This window comes from Gopherus evgoodei, chromosome 4 (genome assembly GCF_007399415.2).
Source record: "Gopherus evgoodei ecotype Sinaloan lineage chromosome 4, rGopEvg1_v1.p, whole genome shotgun sequence".
Lineage (NCBI taxonomy): Eukaryota > Metazoa > Chordata > Testudines > Testudinidae > Gopherus > Gopherus evgoodei.
The window spans coordinates 90,437,152-90,463,023 of record NC_044325.1 but is presented as its reverse complement, the minus strand read 5'-3'; the positions used below and the strand labels follow the sequence as shown (position 1 = coordinate 90,463,023).

The 25,872-nt window shown below is 38.5% G+C and overlaps 1 protein-coding gene across 6 annotated transcripts in view; it reads right to left on the bottom strand.

Annotated features, from left to right (window-relative positions):
* Positions 1 to 25,872, bottom strand: part of ANO5 (anoctamin 5) — a 92,319-nt gene that overhangs the window by 56,135 nt on the left and 10,312 nt on the right. For 3 of the 6 annotated variants that reach the window (XM_030560167.1, XM_030560171.1, XM_030560168.1), the window contains exons 2-4: positions 10,791 to 10,835; positions 7,739 to 7,809; positions 743 to 790 (exon numbers count right to left, since the gene is read on the bottom strand). In XM_030560167.1, the coding sequence (XP_030416027.1) occupies positions 743 to 790; positions 7,739 to 7,809; positions 10,791 to 10,835 (164 nt within the window). The remainder of the gene's footprint in view (positions 1 to 742; positions 791 to 7,738; positions 7,810 to 10,790; positions 10,836 to 25,872) is intronic. The other 3 variants (XM_030560169.1, XM_030560170.1, XM_030560173.1) reach the window with 3 other exon arrangements.

Here is a 25,872-nt window from a genome sequence, read left to right as displayed (position 1 = left end):
AAGTAAGACACCAGGCCCCAGTGTAAGCAAGCATACAATTCCAGTGTATCTCAGCATGTAATTCTCCATTTATATTTAAACTTTTTTTTCTGCTTTATGAAGGGAGTACGTATATCGGGTTTAGTAATGTAGTATATTTGGTTAAGCAAACAAGGAATAGGTTTGAGAATTTTTCAGTATGAATGAGTTGACATTTGCAGCCTATATTTATTATTTACAACTTACCACAATAAGGAACAAGGACATGAAATACCTCAAATCATGTTAGTGATTATTTCTTGATCTTTAACACATTTTAAAGTATCATGCTGACTCCGATACAGAACTACGGATCATTATGGTAGGAGGAAACAAACTTACATAGACTAATAACACCAGAATTAGAACACACGCTATACAAACTATTTCATCAAACAAAACAATGAGTAAAAACATAAAAGAAAAACTTTCCAGTTCTCTCATTTAACATTTTAATTTTGTCCATATTAAATTATATAATCATTTTCAACTCGCTTGGTTTATGGATTGCAACCAAATACAACAAGTGACCACAGGCCAATCTACTATCAGAATACTTCAAAACCACATTTGCTTTCACATACTAGAGAAAACATGATTAGCTTTTGAAGGATGATGACGTGTTTGAAAAACTGGAAAATTTTCAGGGGCTGTATTTTGGCACACAGTAATAGAAGACACCAAAAATTAGTGCAAGGAAGCATGAATACTGCTTGCTGCTTACCACTTGATGATCAGGGATGAGTAAAGAAGTCTCAGTGCTGCTTAGGCCCTGCCAGTGGCATCGTGGGAAAGACATAATGTTAGTGATGATGCAAAGGCAGCAGAATGTTTTAAAAGTTATTTCAGCAGAAACAATGAAGCTTTGGGTTTGTTTTTGTCAAAAGCTGTGCAGAGTGATTGCTGGATTTTAGCCCCAGGAAACTGTAAATTAACTAAATCATTTCATCATCTTTACTTCTTCAGGTGAAACAGGTTGTTTGGATTATAGCCACTGATGTTTTGCATAGTTTAGTAGAACACAGAAATGCAGAGTTAACAAGAAGAATACTTTAAAAGAGGTGCCAATCCAATATTTCGAAATTTTTCCATTGTAAAAATTATAATCAGTAAATATTCTGGAACTCATAACAGTCTACCACATGATAAGGGAAAATCTCATACAAATAGGCTATTTCCTACTTAATTTTGGAAAGGGTTATTTAGGTCCTTCATCTAGAGTTATTTTTCCCATGTAAACTAGAAGTACCATATGCACCTCATAATGAAAACAAGCATGATGAGAGAAATGATTTGGTTTCTGATGTGAATAAGGCAAGGTAAATAATGAGAGTAAAGTTAACCACATGCTCTGTTCCCATCAGTGTGAATAAGCATTGCTTGCACAAGTGACGGTTTGTGGGATCAAGCCTGTAAAAATGGAAAAGATAATGGTTTGCAAAATAACCACAGAAAATGCTTTTCTAACATGTGATAATCCTTTGTGCTGTCATTTTACAAATCTGTTTCCAAAGCTAAATCACAGCATAAAGATGGAGATGAGCACTGGGATGCTGTAGGATATAAAGTGGTGCAGCAACTGCAGAGGATGACACATGATGTGAAAATATGGCAGTTGTCCGCCAACTGGAATGGATGTTGGACAGAGTAGCCTATTTACTTCACATAAAATCCTTGCTTACTAGTACTGTGTAGTTACGGTATTTTGATAATGGATAAGATAACTCATCTTACATAATGTGCATTAAAATAAAGTAAAAAAACAAACAAAAACATCTTGTTGTCAGTCAATTGGAATAAACACAGAATTTTGAAAACTGAAATGAAATTAAAATGAAATGAAACAATGTTTTTATTATTACTTTTCACTTTTTCATTTACTAGAATTCTACCTGAGAAAAATAAAGAAATATCGATATAATTTATTTAAAGCAAACATAAAAGTTTTGTCTACATTGAAATTTTAAGTCAAGAAACAAATATTTGTCTTTCTTTACTTTGCTAACAAACTCAATTCTTGATATTTTGTTCAAATAATAAAGAAGAAATCCTCAAAACAAAGTCCCACCTAGACAACTGTATGTAGATCAATCTGTTTTATGGTTAAAGTGCCTTGATATGTTACCTAGTCTCAATTCTGCATTGAGGACTGATCCTGCTCCTGTTAATGGCAATCCCCATTATTGGCAGCCATGGAAGAAGTCTTGAGAAGCACATTACATCTTTGTAGTTCAGTCTTCAGTGGAAAAGTTTCCCTTGATTACATAGTTAATATGTTTAAAAATTCAAAGTACTATACAAGTTTGTGAACAATGAAAGTGCTTATTCTTGCTTTTATTTGTTCTCGTAAGGATTTCAGCCTCTTCATTTGAAAAATGCCCTCCCTTTTCAAGTTGCACAATTCCACTAGCTCTCTCTTTTGAGTTTCTTTTCTTCATTCGCACTCAAACATTTTTCATCTCCTCCATGATCACCTGTCAATATGGGTTTTAGGCCCCACACCATCCTTTATTTGGCTTCTGCAGCTGCCTTGTTTTAATGAAATCTTGACTTTTAAAAAAAAAACCTCAGAGATAAAATAATAGTACAGAACAAAGTTGAAACAGAGAAGGATGAAGCCAACAACTCAGTGTTGTCAGCAGGGTTGCCAACTGTTCTAATCACACAAACTCAAACACCCTTGCCCTGCCCCCTGGCCAGCCCCTTCCCCGAGGCCTCGGCCTTGGCCTGCTCACTCCATTCCCCTCCCTCCCTCGCTCACTCTCCCCCACCCTCCATCACTTTCACCAGGCTGGGACAGGGGATTGGGGTGTGGATTCTGGGTTGGGGGAGGGGCACTGTCATAAACAGATAGCTAAGGGTTAATGTCTCTTTCACCTATAAAGGGTTAACAAACAGTGACCTGCAAACACCTGACCAGAGGACCAATCACGAGACAAGATACTTTCAAATCTCGTGGAGGGAAGCCTTTGTCTGTGGGTTTGGGGTTTGGCTTTGTTCTCTCTGGGTCCTGGATGGGGCTAGAGGCGCAACCAGGTTTCTGCCAATCTCCCTGCTACAATCTCTTATCTATTCAGAATTGTAAGTAAGAAAAGGCGGTCATAGTCTTTTAATTTGTTTTTTTCCATTTGCATATGTGTACTTGCTGGAAGTAGCTTAAACTGTGTTTCTGCTGGAGAAAGTTTCTTTCTATTGTTTATAAGCTGAAAGACCCTATAACTGATTACCATCTGAAGTGCAGAGATAAACCTTTTACTTTTTTTATTAAAAGTTTTGCTTGTAAGACCTGTTGATTTTTCTCCCCTAATTAAGGCTCAAAGAAATTGAGTCTGTATATACCAGGGAATTGGTGGGAAGCAAGGAGGGAAAGGTAAATTTCCTCTTTGTGTTAGATTCAGGCAGCTTGAATCTGTATTGCCTCTGGGTGAGGAGGAGAGAGAAACTTGATCTCTCTGTGTTGTGTTTCAAGGAATTGATTCACGGTATCTCCTAGTGCACCCAGGCAGGAAAGACCTGGGAGGAGGTAAAGAGGTGGGAGGGAATGGTTTATCTCCCTTTGTTGTGAGACTCAAGGAATCTGGGTCTTGGGGTCCCCTGGGAAGGTTTTGGGGGGACCAGAGGGTATCAGGCCCTAAAAATTCCTGATTGGTGGCAGTGCTACAGAATCTAAGATGGTAATTAAGCTTAGAGGACTTTATGCTAGTACGCATATCCTGGACGCTAAGGTCCAGATTTGGGAATTATACTATGACAGGCATACGAAAAGTTCAGAGTGTGGGAGGGGACTCTGGGCTGAGCCTGGGGCAGGGGGTTGGGGTGCAGGAGGGGGTGTGGTGTGCAAGCTCTGGGAGGGAGTTTGGGTACCAGAGGGGGCTCAGGGCTGGGGTAGAGGATTGCGGTGCCAGAGAGGGATGAGGGCTCTGGCTGGGGGTGAAGGGTGTGGGGTGGGACTGGGGTGAGGTGTTTGGGTACAGAAGGGGGCTCTGGGCTGGGGCCAAGTGGTTTGGGTGCAGGAGGGGGCTCCAGGCTGGAGCCAAGGGGTTTGGAGTGTGGGAGGGGGCTCAGGGCTGGGGCAGCGGTACGGGGTCTGGGAGGGAGTTAGGGTGCAGGAACACATACATATAATTTAAAAGACTTTCTCATCCGGCTGGGGACCTGAGTCTGCTCTCATGTCACATAAAACATGAATAATTTCACTGACATTACTGGAGTTCAGAAGTGTCAAACTGGTCAGAGAGATGAAATACCCTTTCCTCATACACTTAATTTGCAAGATCTTTTGCATAGATCTTATCACGTCTGTGCACGTTGCCTTGGCACTGTCACTATACAAACAGTAACAACAGGAAGAAATATGAATGGGGTTTTCAAAACCGATCAGAACTGGCTCATATTGAAGTTAAAGATACAATTTCCATTGACTTCAGTGGCAGAAGAATTAGCCAATGCTGAGTGCTTTAGAAGTATGACCTCAATATGTATACAGTATTCCTCTAACAATGTTTTCCTGATGCATTTGGTAGAATTGTTCAAAAAAATTTTTTTTAAATTACAATTTTTTAAATTTTGTTTTCAATTTTTGAAACTGATCTGATTTCACACATACAAAAAGTGGTATTTTGCATTTTTTCTACTTGAAAATGGGGAAGTCATGGGTGTTTGCTATTTCTTTCAGATAAAATTTAACTCATTTTGGGACACAGACCTAAAGGTGCTGACCACCTGCAGCTCACATTGAAGTCAGTGGGCCAGACACTTAACTGGTATAAAATGTGTAGCATCGTTATCTACAATGGAACAACGGCAGTTTAAACTAGTTAATGATCTGGTTTAATAAGAGCTGAAGGGGCTGAGAGACCTTCATGATGGAAATTTTAATTTCACAAAAACTTCACAAAAGACAAATTTTCTTACACACAAAATCATCCAAAACGAAGAACATTTTGGAGCATAAATTTGCAAAAACAATTCTCATCACTTTCATACAGCTCTAACAGGATCAACACCTGATTTATGTGAGTAATGCTATTGCCTTCTATGGTGGTGAGGAACTTGAAAAAACCCAACAAACCAAAACAATGCTATGTTCAAGTAACATTAATCCCTTAACTGAACCTACAGTAGCAGATAGGCAAAGATTATCTCCGTCTGTACACTACCTATGTACACATATTGTGCAGATATCACAGAGGTCAAAGAACTGTGGTTGATTTGATTTCTCCTATGCTACAATACCTGGTTTACTAATTGGTCATTTATTAAAAAATTAAATTTAAACTTCCCTTCTAACCCAAAAAATCTGGACTGTTTTTCTTTTGTGCCCTTTTCTCCTCTATTTCTGAAGTGAAAGAATTGGAAAGCAATAAAGTCAGTGATTGTCTGCTGCCTCACAATTGGTATCATCAACTGCACCTGTGAACAGCGGGGTAAAATGCTACCAAATTGGAATGGTAGCATTTTACATTCACTTTCCACCATCTTTGCACTCATCTAAGTGACGAGATAGGATAAAATGCTTCAGAGAATCAGGCTCATTATAACTTAAATCAGCTCTGTCACTTGTTTGAGCGCTTCAGAGTTATTTATGTATATCTTGGAGATTTAAGGATAACCGAGGTAAGATCCCCCAAGCGTCTGCCAAGCAGTCTACTCACAAAGATTAATGTTGGATGCAACTGGTAGGCAGGGTTATATTCTAATCCATGCTATGATTGTATCCAGTCTCAGATGACAAACCCACAGAAACAATTTGAAACACTTTTCTCCCCACTGCAGCTATTTACAAGAATCCCTGTCCTTTCCTCCCCAATCAGCTGTTTTCTGGTAACTGCTAAGATCTTCTTCTCCCATTGCACTGAAAGCATCCTGAGAGATTCAGGGAATTTAGTACCTGTCATTTTAAAGCTATTGGTCTGAATTTAAAAAAGGGCATGTTCTGCACAATATCAAACCTACATAAACAACTGTGAATTAGGAAGTTCCACTCAAATGTTACCGGGCTTGCATCCTGCTTGGGAGAGACTGAGAAAAGAAGCAAATCAAGCAAGACTCCTCCTCCCCCCAAATAAAGTACCTAGTGAAAAGAGAGGGGAAGAAATAGGGAAGTAATGTCAAAGTAGGTCACAAATGCAGGGAGACTGGAAAAGTAAGAACAGAGTGGGTAAGAAAGAAAAAATAAATATTGTAGATTTTTGTTGCCAGATGAGCTTCTGGGTGTTTTGTTTTGTTTTGTTTTTTTGAGCTGTTTATAGTTTTGTTTTGTATTTTTAATTAAATTAGCCTTTGATAAAAGTACTGGTATAAATTACAGGGGAAAAATCACTCCATATGAATGCAACCCCTCCCTCAAAAAACCCCCCAAAACAAATAAGATTATCCTTCCATAAGAAAACCTAAAATCCTAAAAGATCATCTTGATGACTGACCAAACAAACCCATAGGTTGGTCATGCTGTCCCTGTAATGTGCACCTCTGTTCCTTTCCAAACAAAACAGACAGCCCAAGGGGAGTGATGTTTTGATATGCTTTCAAACTAAACCAAATCAAAGCTGATAGGTCTAATGTAAGGAGTACGCTGTCTTCTCATTTCTCCTTTAATGTCATGATTTAATTCAGTTCTGTAATCCTCTTTGCATTGTGCCTTTAAGTGAGACCATTAATATTTTCCTACTGTAACAATTTTTGAGGGACCAGTGCAAAGAAAATGGAAGCAACTCTGTGTAAGCCTTTCAGTGATAAGAACAAAGATTTCACCACCTAAGTGGTTTAGCAGTAGAAGCAAAATGCCTACCAATGCCCAAAGTTTGAAGGGATTGTTTCAGCTTAGTAGCTCGTAGAAAGCATGTGAATACGTTCCTAGCGCACATACTTCTGTTGCTGTGACACCTGCAACGCTTGGGGGATTAGATGTCCCAAGCATCCCTATAAATCATTAAACCATTACAAAAAATGAATGTCATCTTCAATATTGTCTTTTTAGATTTTTTTTTTAAATCTAAATTAAAAAATAGGGAACATACACTTCCCTCTCTTTAAGTAAAGAATGTACCGTATATAATTAAAAATGAGATATTGTGAGCTCTGTTAAACGAATTATACCTTTCATTATTTCATTACATGGAACTATACACCATTATACTGAACAGATGGGCTCACATGTCCAAATTACACAATTTCCTTTATCCTTGTCATAACCAAGTTCAACAACTGTATCTCAAATAATTCCTAGGGCGCAGGAATCCAAATATGCCTTTGTCTCTTTAACAGGCCAATATCATACGGTTTTGTAACATAAAGCAATGTGCTGTGTTATCCTGTGTTGTGCTTATACAGAAGCATTGTGTCTTCCTAATTGCCAAGACGCTGCACTGTGGCTGTTGTTTCAGATTGATATTGGAAATACTTTCAATTCAAATTGCATGCTATATTTTTAATGTTGATATATTGTAACGCTCTTTTGCAAGATTCAGTATATAATCACGCTATGTACAGGGGCAATATTAAGGTAGGATTTGCTCATCACAAAACCAGGGAAAGAAGAAAGTGTTTGCCTAGATAATATTATAAGTATTTAAATCAGGATAGACAAACTAATGTCAATACATCTAAAGGCATACTATTAATCAAGATTAATTCCATCTCCCAAAGCGGTACTTCCATTACTGTCTACAACTGAAGTACACAAACTTGAAAAGTGAATGGCACATATCACGTATCTTACCTCAGAGTTGCTTCGAAGTTCTGATTCTGTGTTTGAAATAGTTTCACACAAAGGTCCATTGCTATCTTCCCCTAAAGGGTGCAGGAAAAAAAAAATCACATCAAAATATATCTTTCCTATTTAAAACCTTTTTTAAAGTGTAAGAGAAGCAAAAATTCAATGCATCAAGTTAGAAATACTAATTTTTCATTTAAAAAAAATCAAAAGTCAAAGCTGGGAAATAGTTGTACTTCTCAACAACAACCAGAAACTTCCTTCACAAATGATTCCTGTAGCCTCGGAGACAAAATACTCCAAGTGTTGTGCTCAAGTTCCACTAGCTCATTGTAACCTTGCAGTCACAGAAATAAATTTAACTCTGATAAATGAATGTCAGAAATCTCAGAAGATAAAATCCATTCTTGCATGGAATGTCTGATAGGATCATATCTATAAGGGTCACACATTGAGAACCTTGCTGCCTGAGTTCTGAAAATTCAATTTTCCCTGAGGATGTTGGCTAGAAATTGAAATTGGCCTGTCATTGTTGGGGAATCAACGGCTCTGAAACTTCACAAGAAGTCTTTGTGAATCACAGATGCCTGTGTAATGGAGATATGGCGAGAAACTCAGGAGGGGTAACTACAGCTCAGATTACCAAAATCCTTGTTATTTAAAAAAAAAAGTAAAAGGGATTTCATGGTGTTACTTTGATAGCAGCACTGATCGCTAGCATTACCTACCGTATGTATACTCAGCCCACAATACTAGTGCTTGGTGTTGATATCTCTGTCATCTATCGCACCCACACCTGTGCTTGAACTGTAATACCAGAATGACTGACTGCCTCTCCTTGATAGATGCTCTGCAAGGGCAGAGTTAGTAAATATCACCATGGAGCTAGGGTTTATATTGGCCTTAACTCTAATAAGGAGGCTGTGGACTGTGTCCCTGTTTGAGTTCTCTTTTATTAATGTTTAAAGGTTGCTGATATGTCAACTTTTTTATTATATTCAGGTTTCATTCTAAAAAAAATAGTAAAATACATTTTATAGAATTTCCTTGTATTAAGAAAAAAATTAAATGTAGGAAAATTGTGTATGTTCCACATTCTGCTACTATGAAACTGTATAGGCATATAGCAAAACAAGTATTCACTATAGGGTTGAAGTCTTGTCAATTCAGCCTTTCTCTTTTACAATGAGGCATTCATGCAAAAGATTAACAAGATGGTTTGTTTTTGGCTGTGCATGGAAAAATATGCCTTTAAAAGAAACAAGAGAAATAAGAGAGTTATTTGATCCACACATTGGAGCATTTATAGAGGGGAAGATTATCATCATTTCCCTCCATTTTCAAGGACACAGATGTGCACAGGGTCTGATTTTCAGAGGTGCTGAGCACTTGTAACTCCCATTCATTTGAATTTAGCTGTGGGGACTTAGCACATCTAAAATCAAGCCTATGCAGTTTACCAGAAGAGCCTGAAGAAACACCACAGATAAACATGTATTTCACTGACTTGCTCTACAAGACGGAACGACAATTCACATCAAGTGCTGCATTATCAGCCTTTTTCCTTTCCGTAAACTGTTCCAAATTTCAGTGTTGGTTTATCTGTGTATTTTTTTCCTCGCTAGTATAAACCCAGTAACACATTTATTACACTTCTAGTGCCTGCAAACATATCCATATCTGATGCCAAAATCTCATCTGGTTTTCTCCAAAAGTGATGAAAGTCAGGGTAAAAATAAATTTACTTTATCTTTAAGAGCAAACTTAATGCTCTTAAAGTAATATGTGTAAGCTTGTTTCTAAAATATATTCTTTATATTTTCACCATCTAAGGTGAGGAGATACTATATAACAAACACATTAATTTACTATAACATTCAGAAGTTTCCCCATAAAACATTATCTGAGACGTGGTCTACACTTAACATTTAGGTTGACATAGCTATGTCAGGCAGGGATGTGAAAAATCCATATGCCAACCTACCCCTAGTGTAGATGCAGCTATGTCAATGGAAGAATGCTTCCACTGACCGAGTCACTGTCATTCAGGGAGGTGGTGTTCCCATGATTCAGTTATGCCACAATAGTTAAATTTGTAGTTACATACTTACACAATTTGCACATACAAATTCTGTTTGTGTACCCATATTTGGAGATCTGCACATGCACATTTGTTGATGCAAATTTACAGGCCAGTGATAAGCCATCCTTGAAAATTCAGCTCAGGAGTAACAGGATTATTTTCTTCCTTTCATATCCCACTATCCCTTAGGTATCACTTTGAGGACCAGACAAAACTGTGCTCCTCTCAAAATAGAGGTTCATAAGTCCTGTGGTGAATATTTGTTTCAAAACAATAACACTAGATTTTCAGAAGTACAGACAAGGAAAAAGGCTTCAGCGCTGACCTTTTAATTCAATACATCTCAGCACAGCACAAAATACTCAACACACAACAGAAAACAGACCTGCACTTAACATGAGAGGCATGTCACAAAAAAGGACATTTGACTGCTTGATAGTTGTTGATAACAAGTAATTAGTATTCTTACATTTGTCCCATTTATTTGAAAAACAAAGCTGTTCATGTCACAAAATACCTAAAGAAAGCTGGAACTTAAGACAATGACAGTCTGAGATGAAAGCCTTACAATTTTTAATCCTGTTGTATTATCATGAATGTAGAGTTGAAGAGTTTAATGCTAAATTCAAGGGAAACTATAACTCAGAATTGTAATATTGAACTGATCTATCAGTAATGTAGCTGATTACATATGCTGGGAGTGAAAACAGCTCTGTCTGTTTTGGCAGCATTCGCATTCAAACAAAAGTATCTTTCCTCGATAGTATTAATAAGGACAATCTCTATTTCCAATCAAGAATTTACATTAGAATGTATGAGGTACATGTTATAAATATAACATGGTTCCATGTATCTCACTGGTTTTACGAAATATTTATGACACAACTGATGTAAATTCCAAATCTGAACAAAGAGAGAAACAAAAAGATGACACACAAAAAAGAGAACACGGCATATCGCTGGTTAGTACAATACCTGCTGACTTTGATGGCTTGAACTTGGTGAGAACTGCAATATTATCTTTAAGGGAAAAAACATTACAGTAAGAACCAAAAGCCTGAAAGTCACATCCATTTTATATCATGATACAGTTAGTACAGACCTCTCCTGTTGCAGCAGACAAAGCTGCCATAACCAGAACAAGCCACTAGAGATAAAGGGTTATCAACTGAGCAAATAGTATGATTTTTATAAGACTCCCTCCTAAAACAAAAATCTCTAGAGTACATTTTTGTCTTTCACCCTCTTACACAAGCATCTTATTCAGCAGCCTAAAACAGCATGACAGCTACAACAGCAAGAAAAAGACAGTCACATCTGCAGTAAACATTACTTCCGCTTGCCAAAGATGACAAAAGAGAGTGCATTTTTCCACATATACAGAGTACAACAACAGCAGAGGCCCTGTTTTGCTATTCAACATTAGACTGCCTAATAAAGGTAAACAAGAGATTTAAAATGACTGTAGATTCAAAGGAGTATGCAATAAACACATCTATTGGAAAATAAATAGACTCATTCACCTTACAATGAAGAATTCAAGCAAATAAATTGCTGTCAGCCGCTGCAATGGCTCAAGCAGTTAGGAAATAATCACAGGATAACCTACATCTATAGAAATCCACTCTAGAAAGATAAGGACACTTTTCCACATTTAAATATGAGTAAATGTTATTGCCGCTCCATAGTCAGCAACATGGGGTTTCTGAAAGAAATGCCTTCCCACTGCAAGCACTGTCTCTGATGTCTCTTCAATTGGATCCATAATTGAGGCTAAATTTTTCAAAAGCACCTGAGTGATTTAGGACCCTATATCTCATTGTAAGTCAATGAGACTTCCTTTTGTTTGTATTAATTTCGTCAGGTGACTTACTTATGAAAATGGGACTTAGACACTTGAAAATTTTACTCCTGAATCACTATACCCCCTCCCATGGCCAAAGCTGTCAGTTTGGTTGTACAAGCAGCCACTGTTTGCAGGAGGTAATAGTAGAAATGTATTGCCAACCAAATCCCAGGGCGTATTTCATTATCTGTATGTATGAACACCCATAGAATTTCAGGTACTTTCCACTTGAGTGACAGCCCAGGACGATCAGACTGCTGTAAAATAGCCCCTATGAGTCAACAGTAGGAATAGAAATGTGGAGGGCATAGAGCTGCTTTGACACTTTTGCTGTTTTTTAGATAACTTACTGTATATACAAATAAGGTATTTATTCATTAGGGAGATCAGGTATATATTATAAATGTGCACAATTTCTTAAGTAATTACATTACAGGACATTAGACATAGAATTCTACATCTTTACTGGAATTGCACAAGAGGTCTTCCTTATGTGCGCCAGGCAAAAAAGAAATACATTAACAAGCAAAAACTCAAAATAAAACCAATTGCATTTCACATATCTGCATCTAAGAAATGGATTTTTTAGACAATTCAGTGTTTCAGAAACCCAAATATTGGCTTTCTTCTTAAATCTACCTATTCTTCTTAGATCCCTCTCACTCCAGAAAGATCACTGACAAAATCCTCAATGGTTTAGACAGTGGTATACTCACATATTTTCTAAGTCACCAGTAACATATTCTTCTAATGACCAACAGGTGAGATAGTGCAGTGTGGCTGGTAGTCACACATTTGAAAAAGCAGACACATGGCAGGAGACTAAATGAATGCACTAGACTTAATATGATAATGTGGTGAAACCAGGTAAATTCACTCTCATGGCAGGGAGACCCAGCATAAATGGCAGAATATTTTTTTAATTAGCAAGTAAAAAAACAAATGCAAGATAAAAAAATCAAGGAAAAGCATCATAAAATGTAATCTGTTGATTTACCCTGGCATGCGTAGTTTAATTGTGAAGCTTTATAAATACAATACACTAGTATACATATTCAATGTATTTTGAAAAAGCAATGAAGCCTTAGTAAGGCAAGACCATACTGCAGTTATGAACTATTACATCTTTTCTGAGAAATGAGATGAACTCCATAGGACTAGGGCTACTGCTAGTGCGAGCCTGTGCAAAGTGTAAGAGAGGGACACTACCTTCACACACTCCACACTAGCCAGAACAGTTGGTCAGCTGCAGAAATGAACATGCTCTGCACCCTGTTTAAGGATGAAATGGCAGCTTTGCTTCCTCAAAGCTCCATAAGACATAATGGGTCAGACCCTGGACTCAATAACTGTTCTATGTACCCTTACCGTTCTACGTACTCTTAACTCTGGCATAATCGGGAATTCTTCTGCCACAGGCCACATCACCTTCCTGCTCTATTGTCAAGGGCATACTTACAGGCAAGGACATGATTAGAGTGATGCAGCACTCTACCTGTCTTCAGCAGCAATAGAGACCTTTGAGGGAACGTGTGGCCAGCATAATTTAGAACAGCCAGAAGTGGGGAAGCATAAAGGTGGTTTGAAGGCCTTTTTTCCTTCATCTCTGGGTTTACTCATAGACTTTAAGGTCAGAAGGGACTATTACGATAGTCCAGTCTGACCTCCTGCACAACGCAGGCCACAGAATCTCACCCACCTACTCCTTTAAGAAACAAAAGTTATTTTATTAAGCATAAAAAGTAGCCCCAATATGTACCTTCCTTTAAAGAGGGTCAACCAAATGCAGCATCCTTTTATTATATCTTTAAAAATACTATTGGGATAGACTGTGACTTTGAGTATTTTCCTGCAAAAGAAAGGGGAAGGAATAGCTGTGTTTTGAGCAGTGGCCTGCTAAACTCAGGGTTGTGCACTCAGTCCTTGAGGGGGCCATTTAGGGATTGGGGGGGAGGAACTATTAGGGACAGTACTTGGTCCTGCTAGTGAAGGCAGGAGACTGGACTCAAAGACCTTTCAAGGTCCCTTCCAGTTCTATGAGATAGGTATATCTCCATATATTTATTTATAACATCCCAGGCCCCCTTTCACAGGCTACCCAGACTTTGGGTCCATGTGCATAGCAGGTAGGTCACCTCAGACCTCTAGAGCAGGTGGGATGGGAGAGGTGGATCTCTGACTCCATTCAGCATGCTGACTAGCATACTTAAGTTAATGTGAGGAGTGTTGCAACTTGTTTCTTGCATAAGCAATAACTATCAGAATCTCTGCAAGGGGGAAGCTGAGAGTGAATTGTGCCTCTGAAGCATGTTTCAGAGACACAATGCCTCCCTGGATTATTCCTAACTGGCGGTTTACACACATTCAGAGCTGTGCCTAAATACACAATCTATTTCTTAGTAGATTTAAAAAACATTGTTTGAGTTCTTAGTGATGTCAACATGATTTATTATGTTTGTCTCGCTGGGCACAGATTCAAGCTTACCCTGGTACAGCTTCACAGAAATCAATAGAGTTATGGATGAATTTAGCCCTTTAACTTAAGCATGTGTCCCCAAACTCAATTACACATGCACACACAGAAACTAAAGTACTGGATCTACTCTCCTTAAGTAATTTTTTTTCATAAATCATACTGTTCAGCCCTAAAAGCTACTGCACATCCATTGTATGAACAATTATATTCTTGAAAAGCTGGCCCAATTTTCAAACTAATACATACCCAGAACACAGACAGAGCAAGTAGCACAGCCTCCCTTAAAGATATCATTAAGAAGCTAGCACATCTGAACTGATGCTTCTAAATAATCTATAATAAATAAGTAATAATCCTAAGCAAATGCTAATTAGGTTTTTCTCTCTCCCTCTTTCCAGAGGCTGCAGAGATGTCCAGCAGTTAAAAATAATACAGCCTCATATAAAGGGCCTTTGTATCAAAAGAACTGAATTTCTCTCAGATAATACATTAATATTGTACGTAAATAAGCTACAAGAAAATGTTATGTTTCTAAATCAGCAGAAATATAAACAAAGTGCAAGGAAGGAACTGAAATCACCTCTTACACTCCTCATGTGAATTCATGATAACATAGTTGACGCAGAACCTCTCTTAACTAGAGATACCTGTTTTCCTGAGCAGCTAGGAATAAGATGCTGCTACAGACATTTACATTGGTACCATTATTTTGTAATGAAACATTAGTACTCATCTCTAAAAACCAAGCCCAAATTAACTTTAAATATACTCGCTCTCTACAGTGAATGCAGGGATAAATTCTGCTCTCACATCAGCGTAAATCCAGACTAACTCCATTAGCAGCAGCAGGAGTCCCCCATAGGCATCTCGGATGACTAAGGAAGAGGCCTTGAGGGTGAACATGCAGGAACAGGAGCTATGCCTCCCTTTCAAAGGATGTAGTAAGTGTTATCTGCTGCACTGACACTTTCATTTACCAAAAAAAGTGCTTTATTTTTAAACTTTGCTACAAACAAGCCTCCTGAACTGTTCCAAAGAACAGGGTGTTACTCACATACAAGAAACAAAATTTACAAGAATGATAGTGTGTAACAAAGCATCAACATACAGCAGAGAGACAGAGGCCTATTTCCAGTGCTAACAAAATCTCTTTTATCATTTTAGAAAGAATGCCTAGGGCAGCTCCAACATGTTAAATTGATGCAATCCAGAACAATATATCAGAAAGAAAAAGTTTATCATTGTGCAATGTCTTTTATCTCCTACACAGTACAGGTCAAATCTTAAAATCCTTACTCAGTTGTCAGTCAATTTTATTCAGGAAAATTTCAGAAAATTCAGAAACCAGAGACCTTGGATTTGACCCTTTGTGTCTCTCTTTCAAAGGATTATAAAGCTTCCCTTTGGTATAAAAGGCATCAGCTTTGGAAAAGGTCTGTTTTTAGCAAAAACCCACAAACAAGGGTCTAGTGGCACATGGCTTAAATGGTATTTTAATGTGGTGGTGCTGGCAACTCTTTTCAACAGCACACAGGATTTGAATAGCTAGCAGTGCTGGGAGTTCTTTCCAATGTGGGCTATAATAAAATATCATTCCGTACATATTATATGTTACAAGTATCATCAGCTCATCATTTTGCAAAATGATACACATCTACATTGATAATCTTATCAATTACAGTTCCAAAAAGGAATATTCTAAATTGGAGTAATTGGACATAGGGAGAACCTATAGTATTTTTAAACTGCCAGACATTTAGGTGGTATTTCAAATAAAGGGGAAACAAGATGCTGAAGAAGCCTCCCAAGGGTGGATTGGCAAAATACCAAACTCTGTAATTCCTGAAAACCGACCTAATTCAGTATTTCAGCTGTAACAACTACTATGCACTTGCTTTCACTGTAGTGTACTGCTTACGTCTTCTATACCCTCAGGGCCAGATGTGTCCATTACTACATATGTGGCTACACAAGAAGATGAAAATGCTCTGGATACCTGCTTAACTCACACACATAGAGACATGCCACGGATCACCCCTCTTTATATTCAAGAGAAGAGGCTCTGCATGAGAATGCAGCCATGATATACTGCACACTCCAAAGTCCCCTGAAATCACTGGAGTTATAGTGGTGTAAAATTGAAGTAACACAGTGGTTAATTTTATATTATTTATTATTTGTATTATACTGGGGTATAGTGGTTTCAACCTGATGGGGGGCCCTATGCACTAGCTACTGTACAGAAATAGAGTAAGTAACAGTCACTGCCCCGAAGAGCTGACAGTCTTGAAGACTGTAACAGCTGGGTGTAATGAACAATAATATGGGATAACAATAATAATAAGATGGTATATACAGACTAGGGGTGTGTAGGCGTAATAAGATGATCAGAAGCAATAAAGACAAAACCAGGCCCTAGATTTATTTTCACTAGGCAAGTTTTTGCATTTCATTCCATTTCAACATTGAAATTCAACTGGTCAATTTCACATTATATTTCTCCGCACGTTTTGGTTCTCAGGCACAAGTTTGGTGATCTATTCCATTGGTTTTCCTGACCTCTCCAGAAATACGAGTAAAATCCAGGACCTCTGGAAGTCATTGGGAGTTTTGTCACTGACTTCAATGAGCCAGGATTTCACCTTCTATGCTTAAAATCAAAACAGCCATAACAAAAACAGAACAACACAAAATCATTTTTGTTGTTTTGTTTTGGATTTTTTAAAAAATAATCTCATTAAAACCTTCCTATTTCTATTTGGTTTTGTGATCTCCCAATTTGGAAAGCTCACGTTTTGTGCCCAAGATACTGTAACAGAGATGGGATGACTTTTTGGGAGCTGGCACTAGATCCCAGATCATCTCAGAAAGAAATGTTTCCCATCAGTCAATAAGATGATTTGGGCAATGGACCATGGTCCTCAGGTCTTACGGTATCTGATGCAAGCATTAGTCTTTAAAACAAAGTGAAGTGAGCACAGACATCCAACTTGACAATGGCCCTGAAAATGGATGTTTACTATACACGTGTCTGTTGCAGTTTTTACTTGACAGCATGATACATTTACAGAACATTATCAATTTGTCAACTCCAGGCTCTCCAATATCCTAACTCATAGTTAAGAAAACCTCTTTGAATAGCAAACCACAGGGCACTCTGTAGTTTGAGGACAGACTGTAGAAAAATTAAAGGCCTGACTATGATATATTTAGATGTGCTGCCTGCATGTGTGCCCCACCTACAGTTTTCATGGCTTGATGGTGTTCTGCTCTCTTGCCAAGTATTTGATAATGCTGAAGTTTCACAGTTATCCCTATAACCATGGTGAGAAGGCCACGTCATCTCCTGAGATTTTGTTATAAAACTGCACCATTTCTAAAGTGATTCTTGCTTCTTAACAGAACGTGCTTGGAAGCTTTTAAATCAGTCACAGATACCCAAGAGGGTATACATAAAGCTCTGACCATAATCAAGAACTCCATGCAGAATAATCAGTGTGGTAAATTAATTAAATTTTAATATTACAACTTTATGTTCATGAGTAACCCATATGTTCCTTTAAAATTTCTGTTTTCAAACTGAAGCCTGAAATTATCACCATTTACACTAGCAAGATAAAATGTGACAGCTGTTATGGCTGAGAAAAGACTATAATTATTTCCTTACACTACATTTATTCTTCATCTATAGATCTGTGGGTTACTGTTACATTACAAATGCAAAACAAACATTCCAAGGGTTGCACAGTAAGATCCAGATTACAACTGGGGAAAGGGCACCAGCAGACCTTTAATCCTTGCTTACTTACAAGGGGCCAGCAACAATCAGTGGGAAGCACAAACACTCGACTAATATAGCGTTGACAGTGGTACATGGATTCCCACGGGAAATGAGGAGGAATAGGATGAAACCAAGCACAGAATCTACAACCAGAATCTAGCCCTAATATAACTGAGTGTGAAGATGAACTCAATGGCCCAAATTCTGCTCTCAGTGACAATCAGGATCCAGACACCTGAAGGTGAGAACAAAAGGTTTAAACGCTAAAAACAAGCCGTTAAACCAACTGATTGCATACTGTGTTATGCTATTATAAAAGTATATCAAGTAAGATTTTTTATGAACGCTTGTAATGTTCTGAATTTAATAGTCATTATGAGATACGTATGTTATGGTTATGAATGTATGTATACATCAGTGGGTCTCAATCTGCAGCCCAATCAGCACACAGCTGCAGCCCATGTGACAGGCCCATAAAGTTTGTATATACAGTGTGTGGATGTGGACCACATAATACAGAGAGCTGCATATGTGGCCCACAATGGTAAACAGGTAGAGAACCACTAGTATGTATCATATATAGGTTATAATTGTAACTGTGGTGCAGCTTCATCATCACCTCACAATAGGGCAATGAAGCAATCAAGCAATGAGAGGCTACCTCCCAAGAGTAAGGAATAGCTTCCATACCAGGACACACTAAAAAGATTAGAGCTGTTCAGCTTAGAAAAGAGAGGATTAAGGAGGAATATGATAGAGGTCTATAAAATCGTGAATTGTGTGGAAAAATTGAATAGAGAAGTGTTATTTACCCTTTCACACAATAAAAAAACAACAGGGGTCACCTGACGAAATTAATACAAACAAAAGGAAGTACTTTTTCACACAACACAAACAAACCTGTGGAACTCATTGCCAAGGGATGCTGTAATGACCAAAAATATAACCGGGCTGAAAAAAGAGCTAGATAAGTTCATGGAGGATAGGTCCATCAGTGGCTATTAGCCAAGATGGCCAGTGACACAACCTCGTGCTCAGGGTGACTGCCAGAAGCAGAAGGCAGAGTTGGATCACTCCATAATTGCCTTGTTTTCTACACTCTCCCTGAAGCTCTAGTTCAAGTCACTGTCAGAGACAGGATACCAGGCAAGATGGACCACAGTCTGACCCCAGTATGGTAGTGCTTATGCTCTTTACCAGATGAAACTGACTCCCAGCACCTAGCTAATGTTTAGCTCAAGAAAGAGTAACAAGAAAGCATCAAAGCACATGGAGAGAGCTTGAAACTGAAAAGAAAACCCCAGTTTTCCAAACTAAGCAAGGAGGGAGTTTTCCCCTTTGAATATTTACAGTGACTGAAGGGGGAAAAAATGCAAACTGTTTTAAAATGGAAGGAGTTTGAACTGAAAAGTATCCAGAAATTGAGGGACAGCCTTGAGGAGTGAAACTGTCTGTGGAACACTGGATCCCCCCTACAGCGAGGGGTTTTGCTGGGAAACTGTTTAAAAGCAATAGATAACTTATATTAGAAAAAGGGATTTTATCTAATATGGAAGTGTAAAGTCACTATATTTTCTGTGTAACTTGTGTATGCTTGTTTTCTTATTATTTCATCTTTGAATGTGTGTTTTTTCTATTAAATAAATATTTGTTTGTTTATACACCAAGCAGGTCTCTAGTGTGAAAACTGTGTATACTGTGTATGCACAAGGGAACAGATAATCGGGGACTGGTTTCTTACCATCAGAGTGACAAACCACAGGGAACAGTCTAAGTGTCTGGTAATTAAAAACATGGTGAGGATTGATTTGGAAACACACAGGATTGGGAGGGCTGTTGGGGTCACCCTGCAAAGAGTAACTAAGCTGGTGAAAGCCAGGGTGAAACCTTATGCTTATGGGCTGACTACTTGTGGCAGGGATCTGAATCATAGCCACATGGCACAAAGATGCCCCAAAGCTACAGAGTAGGTGGTGACAGAGCTCCTGACCAGTTTGAGTGATCCCCACAACATCACAGTCATCCCAATGTAAATCTAGAATAACTCCACTAAAGTCATTGAAGTTAGGCTGGATTACACCGATGTAAAAGAGAGCAGAATTTTTTCCTAAATATGCAGGCTCAGGCACCACCCAGGGCACTTCAATTTGGGAGTGAGAGGAGATGTTTCTGCTACCCGCTCTTGAGAAACACACACACAGCTGCAGGGTTACCTCCCAAAATTTATACAGAAGCCAGCCCCATCCACTTCAGGTATTTTGAAGCGTCTCTGAGCATGATATCTAAATACCCACATTACAATCAGCAATACCACAAGTGGCACTAACCTGAACCTTCTGCTAGCAGCTTCGGCAGAGACCCACAACTGAGAAGGGTATATGGTAACTGGAGCACACGCTCATCCCTCCAGGTCGTTCAGTGCCGGAGCTATGCAAGGAAGCTCATGCTGTCACTACTCACATTAAGCTTGTTCTGTGGATGCTGACAATCACTAGATTTAAATTCACTTGAAAGTAAAATTAAAAAAAAAATGCCAGGCTGAATGGAAGGGAAGGGTTAAGAAAACCCCCCAAAGTCTGACTATTGTGTGCACATCTGAAGAGATAATACACTAAAAATTCAGTAGCAATTAAACACAAGAAGCAGAAGTCAGAATTGCAGAACTTATTTCTACAGCTCAGTATTCACACTATATGAATGGTATGATAGAGCCACGAACAGGAAAATGAGCCTGTGTAATCCATTCACACCTTTTGGCAGATTTCTGAAATATAATATATTACTAAGGATCATAATAAGGAGGGCTCAACTGCTCTAACATCTCTGTTCATAGTAATTTCTACACACTTTTGAAAATTATGAAAGAGGTAAATGTTGCCTTAATCCCAACCCAGGGAGCAAAAGGCCTAAAAGCAGACCTGCTTCAGGTCTGAAGCTGGCATCCTTCTCCACACATTCAACAAGGACAAGGGAGCAGCCAATGTGACAACACAGTAATGGAATTAGTGCTCCACAGCCTGGTAAAAGAGGACTCATAAAGTCCGCTTACGCAAGCTTTTCCTGGGCGGAGGGACCCTAACAATCAAAAAGTTACTAAAGTACTTTGTACAGAAGATGTACCAAGATAGACCTCAAATGTGATATTCTGTGAGTGAGAAAAAGGGAGTTTCAGAAATGATGAATTCAAGTTCTCTTGTTAGGAATAATGCCTGGGCTAAGTGAGGAGGGAAGGTCTGATTTAGCTCAGAATCTTCCCTCAAGATCCCACCTGCAATTGTGAAAAGTTGCATTAGCTAACACAATGCTAACCATTACTGACTCACTAGTCAGTGTAACAGGATGGTTTGCCCCATCAGCTTGAGAGCCTGAGGCTAAGCCCACCTTGATTACTGGATGAACCCCACACAGGAGAAATCAGGTGATTCCTGTATAAAAGGAATCAGGGTGAGTTACTGACAGGAGGAAAGTTAGTCAGGGAATAAGAAGGGGGAAGCTCACAGCAGGAAAAGAAAGCTCTCCAGGGAGGCTTGGGAGAGATGCTCAACAAACAGGGAAGGGACTGGGCAACCCAGAGCGAAATAAAGAGGTGAGGTGAGTAGCCTAGGGAAAATCTCAACATGACTCAAGAAGCTGACCCTAGCAGTGTAGTACAGGACCTTAGGCTGGAACCTAGAGTAGAGAATTGGATTAGGTTCCTTTACAAGCCCTGAGAATGGCTATCGCAATGGTGGTTTGGCCCAGCAAGGAGGCTGTAAGTTGAACTGAGGGCTCTCTGAGGAAGAGCCCCAGAAAGGCAGAAGGATTTTTGTTTCTGTTAAAAACAGTTTTGGATTCACAGTTTGGACAGCTGTGACCTAGGAAGGGTAGAATAAAGACTGTGACCTAGCCAGAGCTGCTGAATGAGTTTCCACTGGAGTGACATTAGATAGCAGCTCCTTACTGGGCTAGCACTTTCTGTGCTATGCCTAGCCATGAGAGGGGTGCCTAGTGATAAGTAGACTTTGATTACAGTCAGCCTATCACAATTAAACCTTGGTGATATGAGAGAGTTAATATGGACAAGCCTCAAAGCTGTTTGGAAGCAAGTGTAGACAACTATATTATGGTCAAAACTGTCAGTGCTTTATTGCCTTAATATAAGCTACATAATGTTAACATTAAGCTTAATATTTAACTTTGTTCAAATGCATGTGTATATGTCAATTATAAGACACTCTTCAATTCAATACACTAAGACTAGTATTTTAAATATCTAATATTTTCCTAAAGATTTTAAGATATTAATGACTGATTTACATTTAGGACCACTGTAAAGTGCTAAAAATTAAGTGTGCCACTGTACTATGTTGAATTCAACAAAGAGCATTCAAGTTCTGATTGACAGATTCATAAATATCAGAGTTGGAAAGGACCTCAAGAGGTCATGTAGTCCAACCCCCTGCTCAAAGCAGGACCAATCTCCAGGCAGATTTTTGCCCCAGATCCCTAAATGCCCCCCTCTCCCTCTGGAATGAACTCAAAACCCTGGGTTTAACAGCCCCATGCTCAAACCACTGAGCTATCCCTCCCTCAATGCTAAAATATTACCTGTTGCTGATATAAAGTTGACAAACTGTGTTCAACCACACACATTAACTGTATCTGTATCCATATCTTGCTTACCTCTGGTTCAGAAAACTAGGGTTAAAATCTGTCCCCATAGCTTTCTGAAATACTGCTGAACATGGTTGGTTCTGGTCTAAATTGTGTCCAGCTGCTGCTTGTCTGAATCTATGCTAACATTCACTATCAGAAATGGGTCATTTTCCTGGTGTATAACTGGCAAACAAAATTGAGTTCTTTCTGTGACCAATGTTTAACAAGCTGTGGACTTTTACAAATCTATCACAAATGGTTGCATGTCACTGGGAGTACGGTACATCTAGTAATAAGTTCTTAACTAGTATTTTAAAAAATAAGCTTCCATCCATCTTAGATATTATCCTTTAATCACATTGTTGACCTTTTTGCATATTACTGCCTCACAGGGAAAAACAAATGAGACATTCCAAACGTGAGAGCCTGTTATAATTGCAACAAATATCCAAACAATAGAGAGAATTTTCTTCCTTCCCTACGGGTATATACAGATACAACTGAGAATATCTAATTAGCTTTATCTAGGGCATTAGTGTGTGATGCAATGAAGCCTACCCGACAATCACACCACTCCTTTAATTCAGCCTCTTGATAATAAAACAGTTAGTACCAATGTTCATTGAATTGCTATTTATCACAAACAACATAAATCTGTAGAGAAAGCTGCTGTCTCAGAGACAATGTTACTGTTACATACATCTTTAACAATGATCAGAACTGCTTGCAACTCCTTAGAAGGCTCCTTACTTTAATGAAAGATATTCACAAAAGTATCTTGGGTTGTTTACTAAATACTACAACATTTTAGTATAATTTTAGAGCATTTTGGGAGAGTTCTCATTCCTCTGAATAATCTTATCCAATCTGCTGAATAAGAGTATATTGCAAGCGTCCTCACCTACACATGTGACACTGTCCTTTCATTGTGTGAAGCAGCTGTTCAGTATTTCAGCAAGAAGTACAAACTTTATACAGCAAGAACAGCCAAGAATGTCTGATGGATGAAATAGGCTTTTCTAAATGAGCCAATCTCAGTGCTTAATCTTTTCTCCAGGGGCAACAGCAACTAACCTCTCATGCTCCAATCCAACATCCTGTAGTTAAGGGGTGTTGACTAAAGCCAACTAGTCTGCATTTACATTAGTGATAAATTCTGAAAAGCAAAGTATTTGAATTTGTTAGTAATATGAAAAGATTTGCTCAGAGGGATGTGGAAGCAGCTGCACTCTAATAAATCAGGGTTTTTCCTTTAGCTACATGATGAAATATTATTGGCACCTCTGCAGCTGTAGAAATCAAAATGCCATGATTCTGCAGTGTGAGTTGAGCTAAATAGCAGAAGCCACAGAAGGGAATTCAACACTCCTCTGCAACTCTTTGTGGGTGAAATTCACCTCTATTCAAAAAGCCATGGCCAATGTGTCATTCACTTCTAAACTGAGGAGTGGAGGGGCCATAAGTGCTGGAATGGCCTTGTGTTGGGCCTATCAACAGCACTGCATTTGGGGAAGACTGAATTAAATAGTGAACTGTCTGCAAACTGTGTGGCTGCAATAGCCACAAAACCTATAACTGACGGCTTACATTACATAATGAAGTACTTTATTATGAAGATTATGGTGCTAATGAGATGTTTACTGCACTGGTATTCTGCCCCTGGAGCATGCTGTTGTTGGGCTAAGCCAGATAAGAATTAAAAAGTGCTGGAGACACAAGATGCACTTTTCTTTAAATTAACTGGATTTATAGAATAGAACCATAAGTGAGACATGTAAATCATAGTCTGCCACATCCACATTATATTGGTAAACTAATTGCTTAACAATTTTGGCTTATTCTAAATTCAAAGTGCATTTTGATTTAACTACTCTATTTCTATTACAGTTCGCAACATCTTTAGCTAGACTGCAAAAGACAACTGCATATGATAGCATCTTGCACTACAAATCTCAAAGAACAGATTTTCAAATGGTCTAATTTGGTCTAGTTCTATGGAAGTCAATAGAGCTACACAGACTTACTTGGAAGTAACTATACCAATTTATGCCAGGTAAGACTCCAGTCCTAAATGTTTACAATGGCTTTAAAAAAAAAAAGTCCACAAAAGAGTTGCTTTTCAGCACTGTGGAGTATGAGTCAGCTGCATAGCTCAATCTATATTTGGTAAGAGTAAGCTGCAGAAAAGATTCCCCACCCTTTTCTCTGGAGGAAGCTGCCACTTGAGAGTGCTCATTAGATACTGAACTAACTGCTTTACTTCAGTGTTGTATTACAGACCTCTAATGGTTTAATATGAAAGATTAGACACAGATTGGCTGGGGAGTCTTCAAAGTATGTAACAGCAAACCTTTCAAACATCTGGAAATTCTCATCACACATGCCCATACCCTTGTCTCCCACCACACTCATGCAAAAACACTCTCCTGAAAAGCCTCAAATATATTTTCTCTTGAGGTGTATTCAGATTCCACCACCTCCCCCCAAACAGGGGGAACAATATACCACCATCAAATACAACTTTATTTTGTACAAGCTGACAGCATTCCACCCTTCAGCTTCACTTAGATATCTGTCAGTCACTCATAACCTTCAAGTGCTATTTAAATGGTAGAAATCTCCCAGGAAAGGCTGGTGGCCCTTTGGGGGCTCTGATGGAAAAGTCAAATATGAATTTTACATTCCCCTCCCCCAACCCCCGCTCATTGATCTGTGATGACTTACTAGAGGGTTTGAAAAATCCACGTATCAGGGCAAGAAAGAAGCTTTCCTGGACTACTAGCATGGGAACTAATGCTATTGAGCTCTGCAGCATCTAAGTCTTTTGGGTTGTTTTTTTTTTTTAAATAAGTTTCCAGCTCTTATGGTTGCAAAGATAACCATCCATATTTGAATCACTTTCACATAAAAACCGACAGTCCAATGTGTTTCTGCTGCTGCCTGGTCTCATTAATTTTAACGGCTGCACTTTTGAACTCTCCGCCTACTAATGAAATGGCTACGCATCAGATCAATTTTGCTATGCTGATCACTGAGAAAACTATGAACTCTACCCACCACCATGGGACCTGGAGACAAACTTTTTTTTTTCTTTTTTTATCGTGGCTACTATGTGTCAGGTAAATTTTTCAAGTCCTGTAAATAAGCACACTGAATTTCAAAGCCTAGTTCAATAGGCACTTGAATGAATGAACTGTCCACAAGCAGATCATATTTCATACAGATTTCTTCATTATTAGAAATTGTGCTATTAATGTTGTTTTGCTGATTCTTCATAGCAAATATACAATCATTATTCAACATAACTCACATAGTGTTG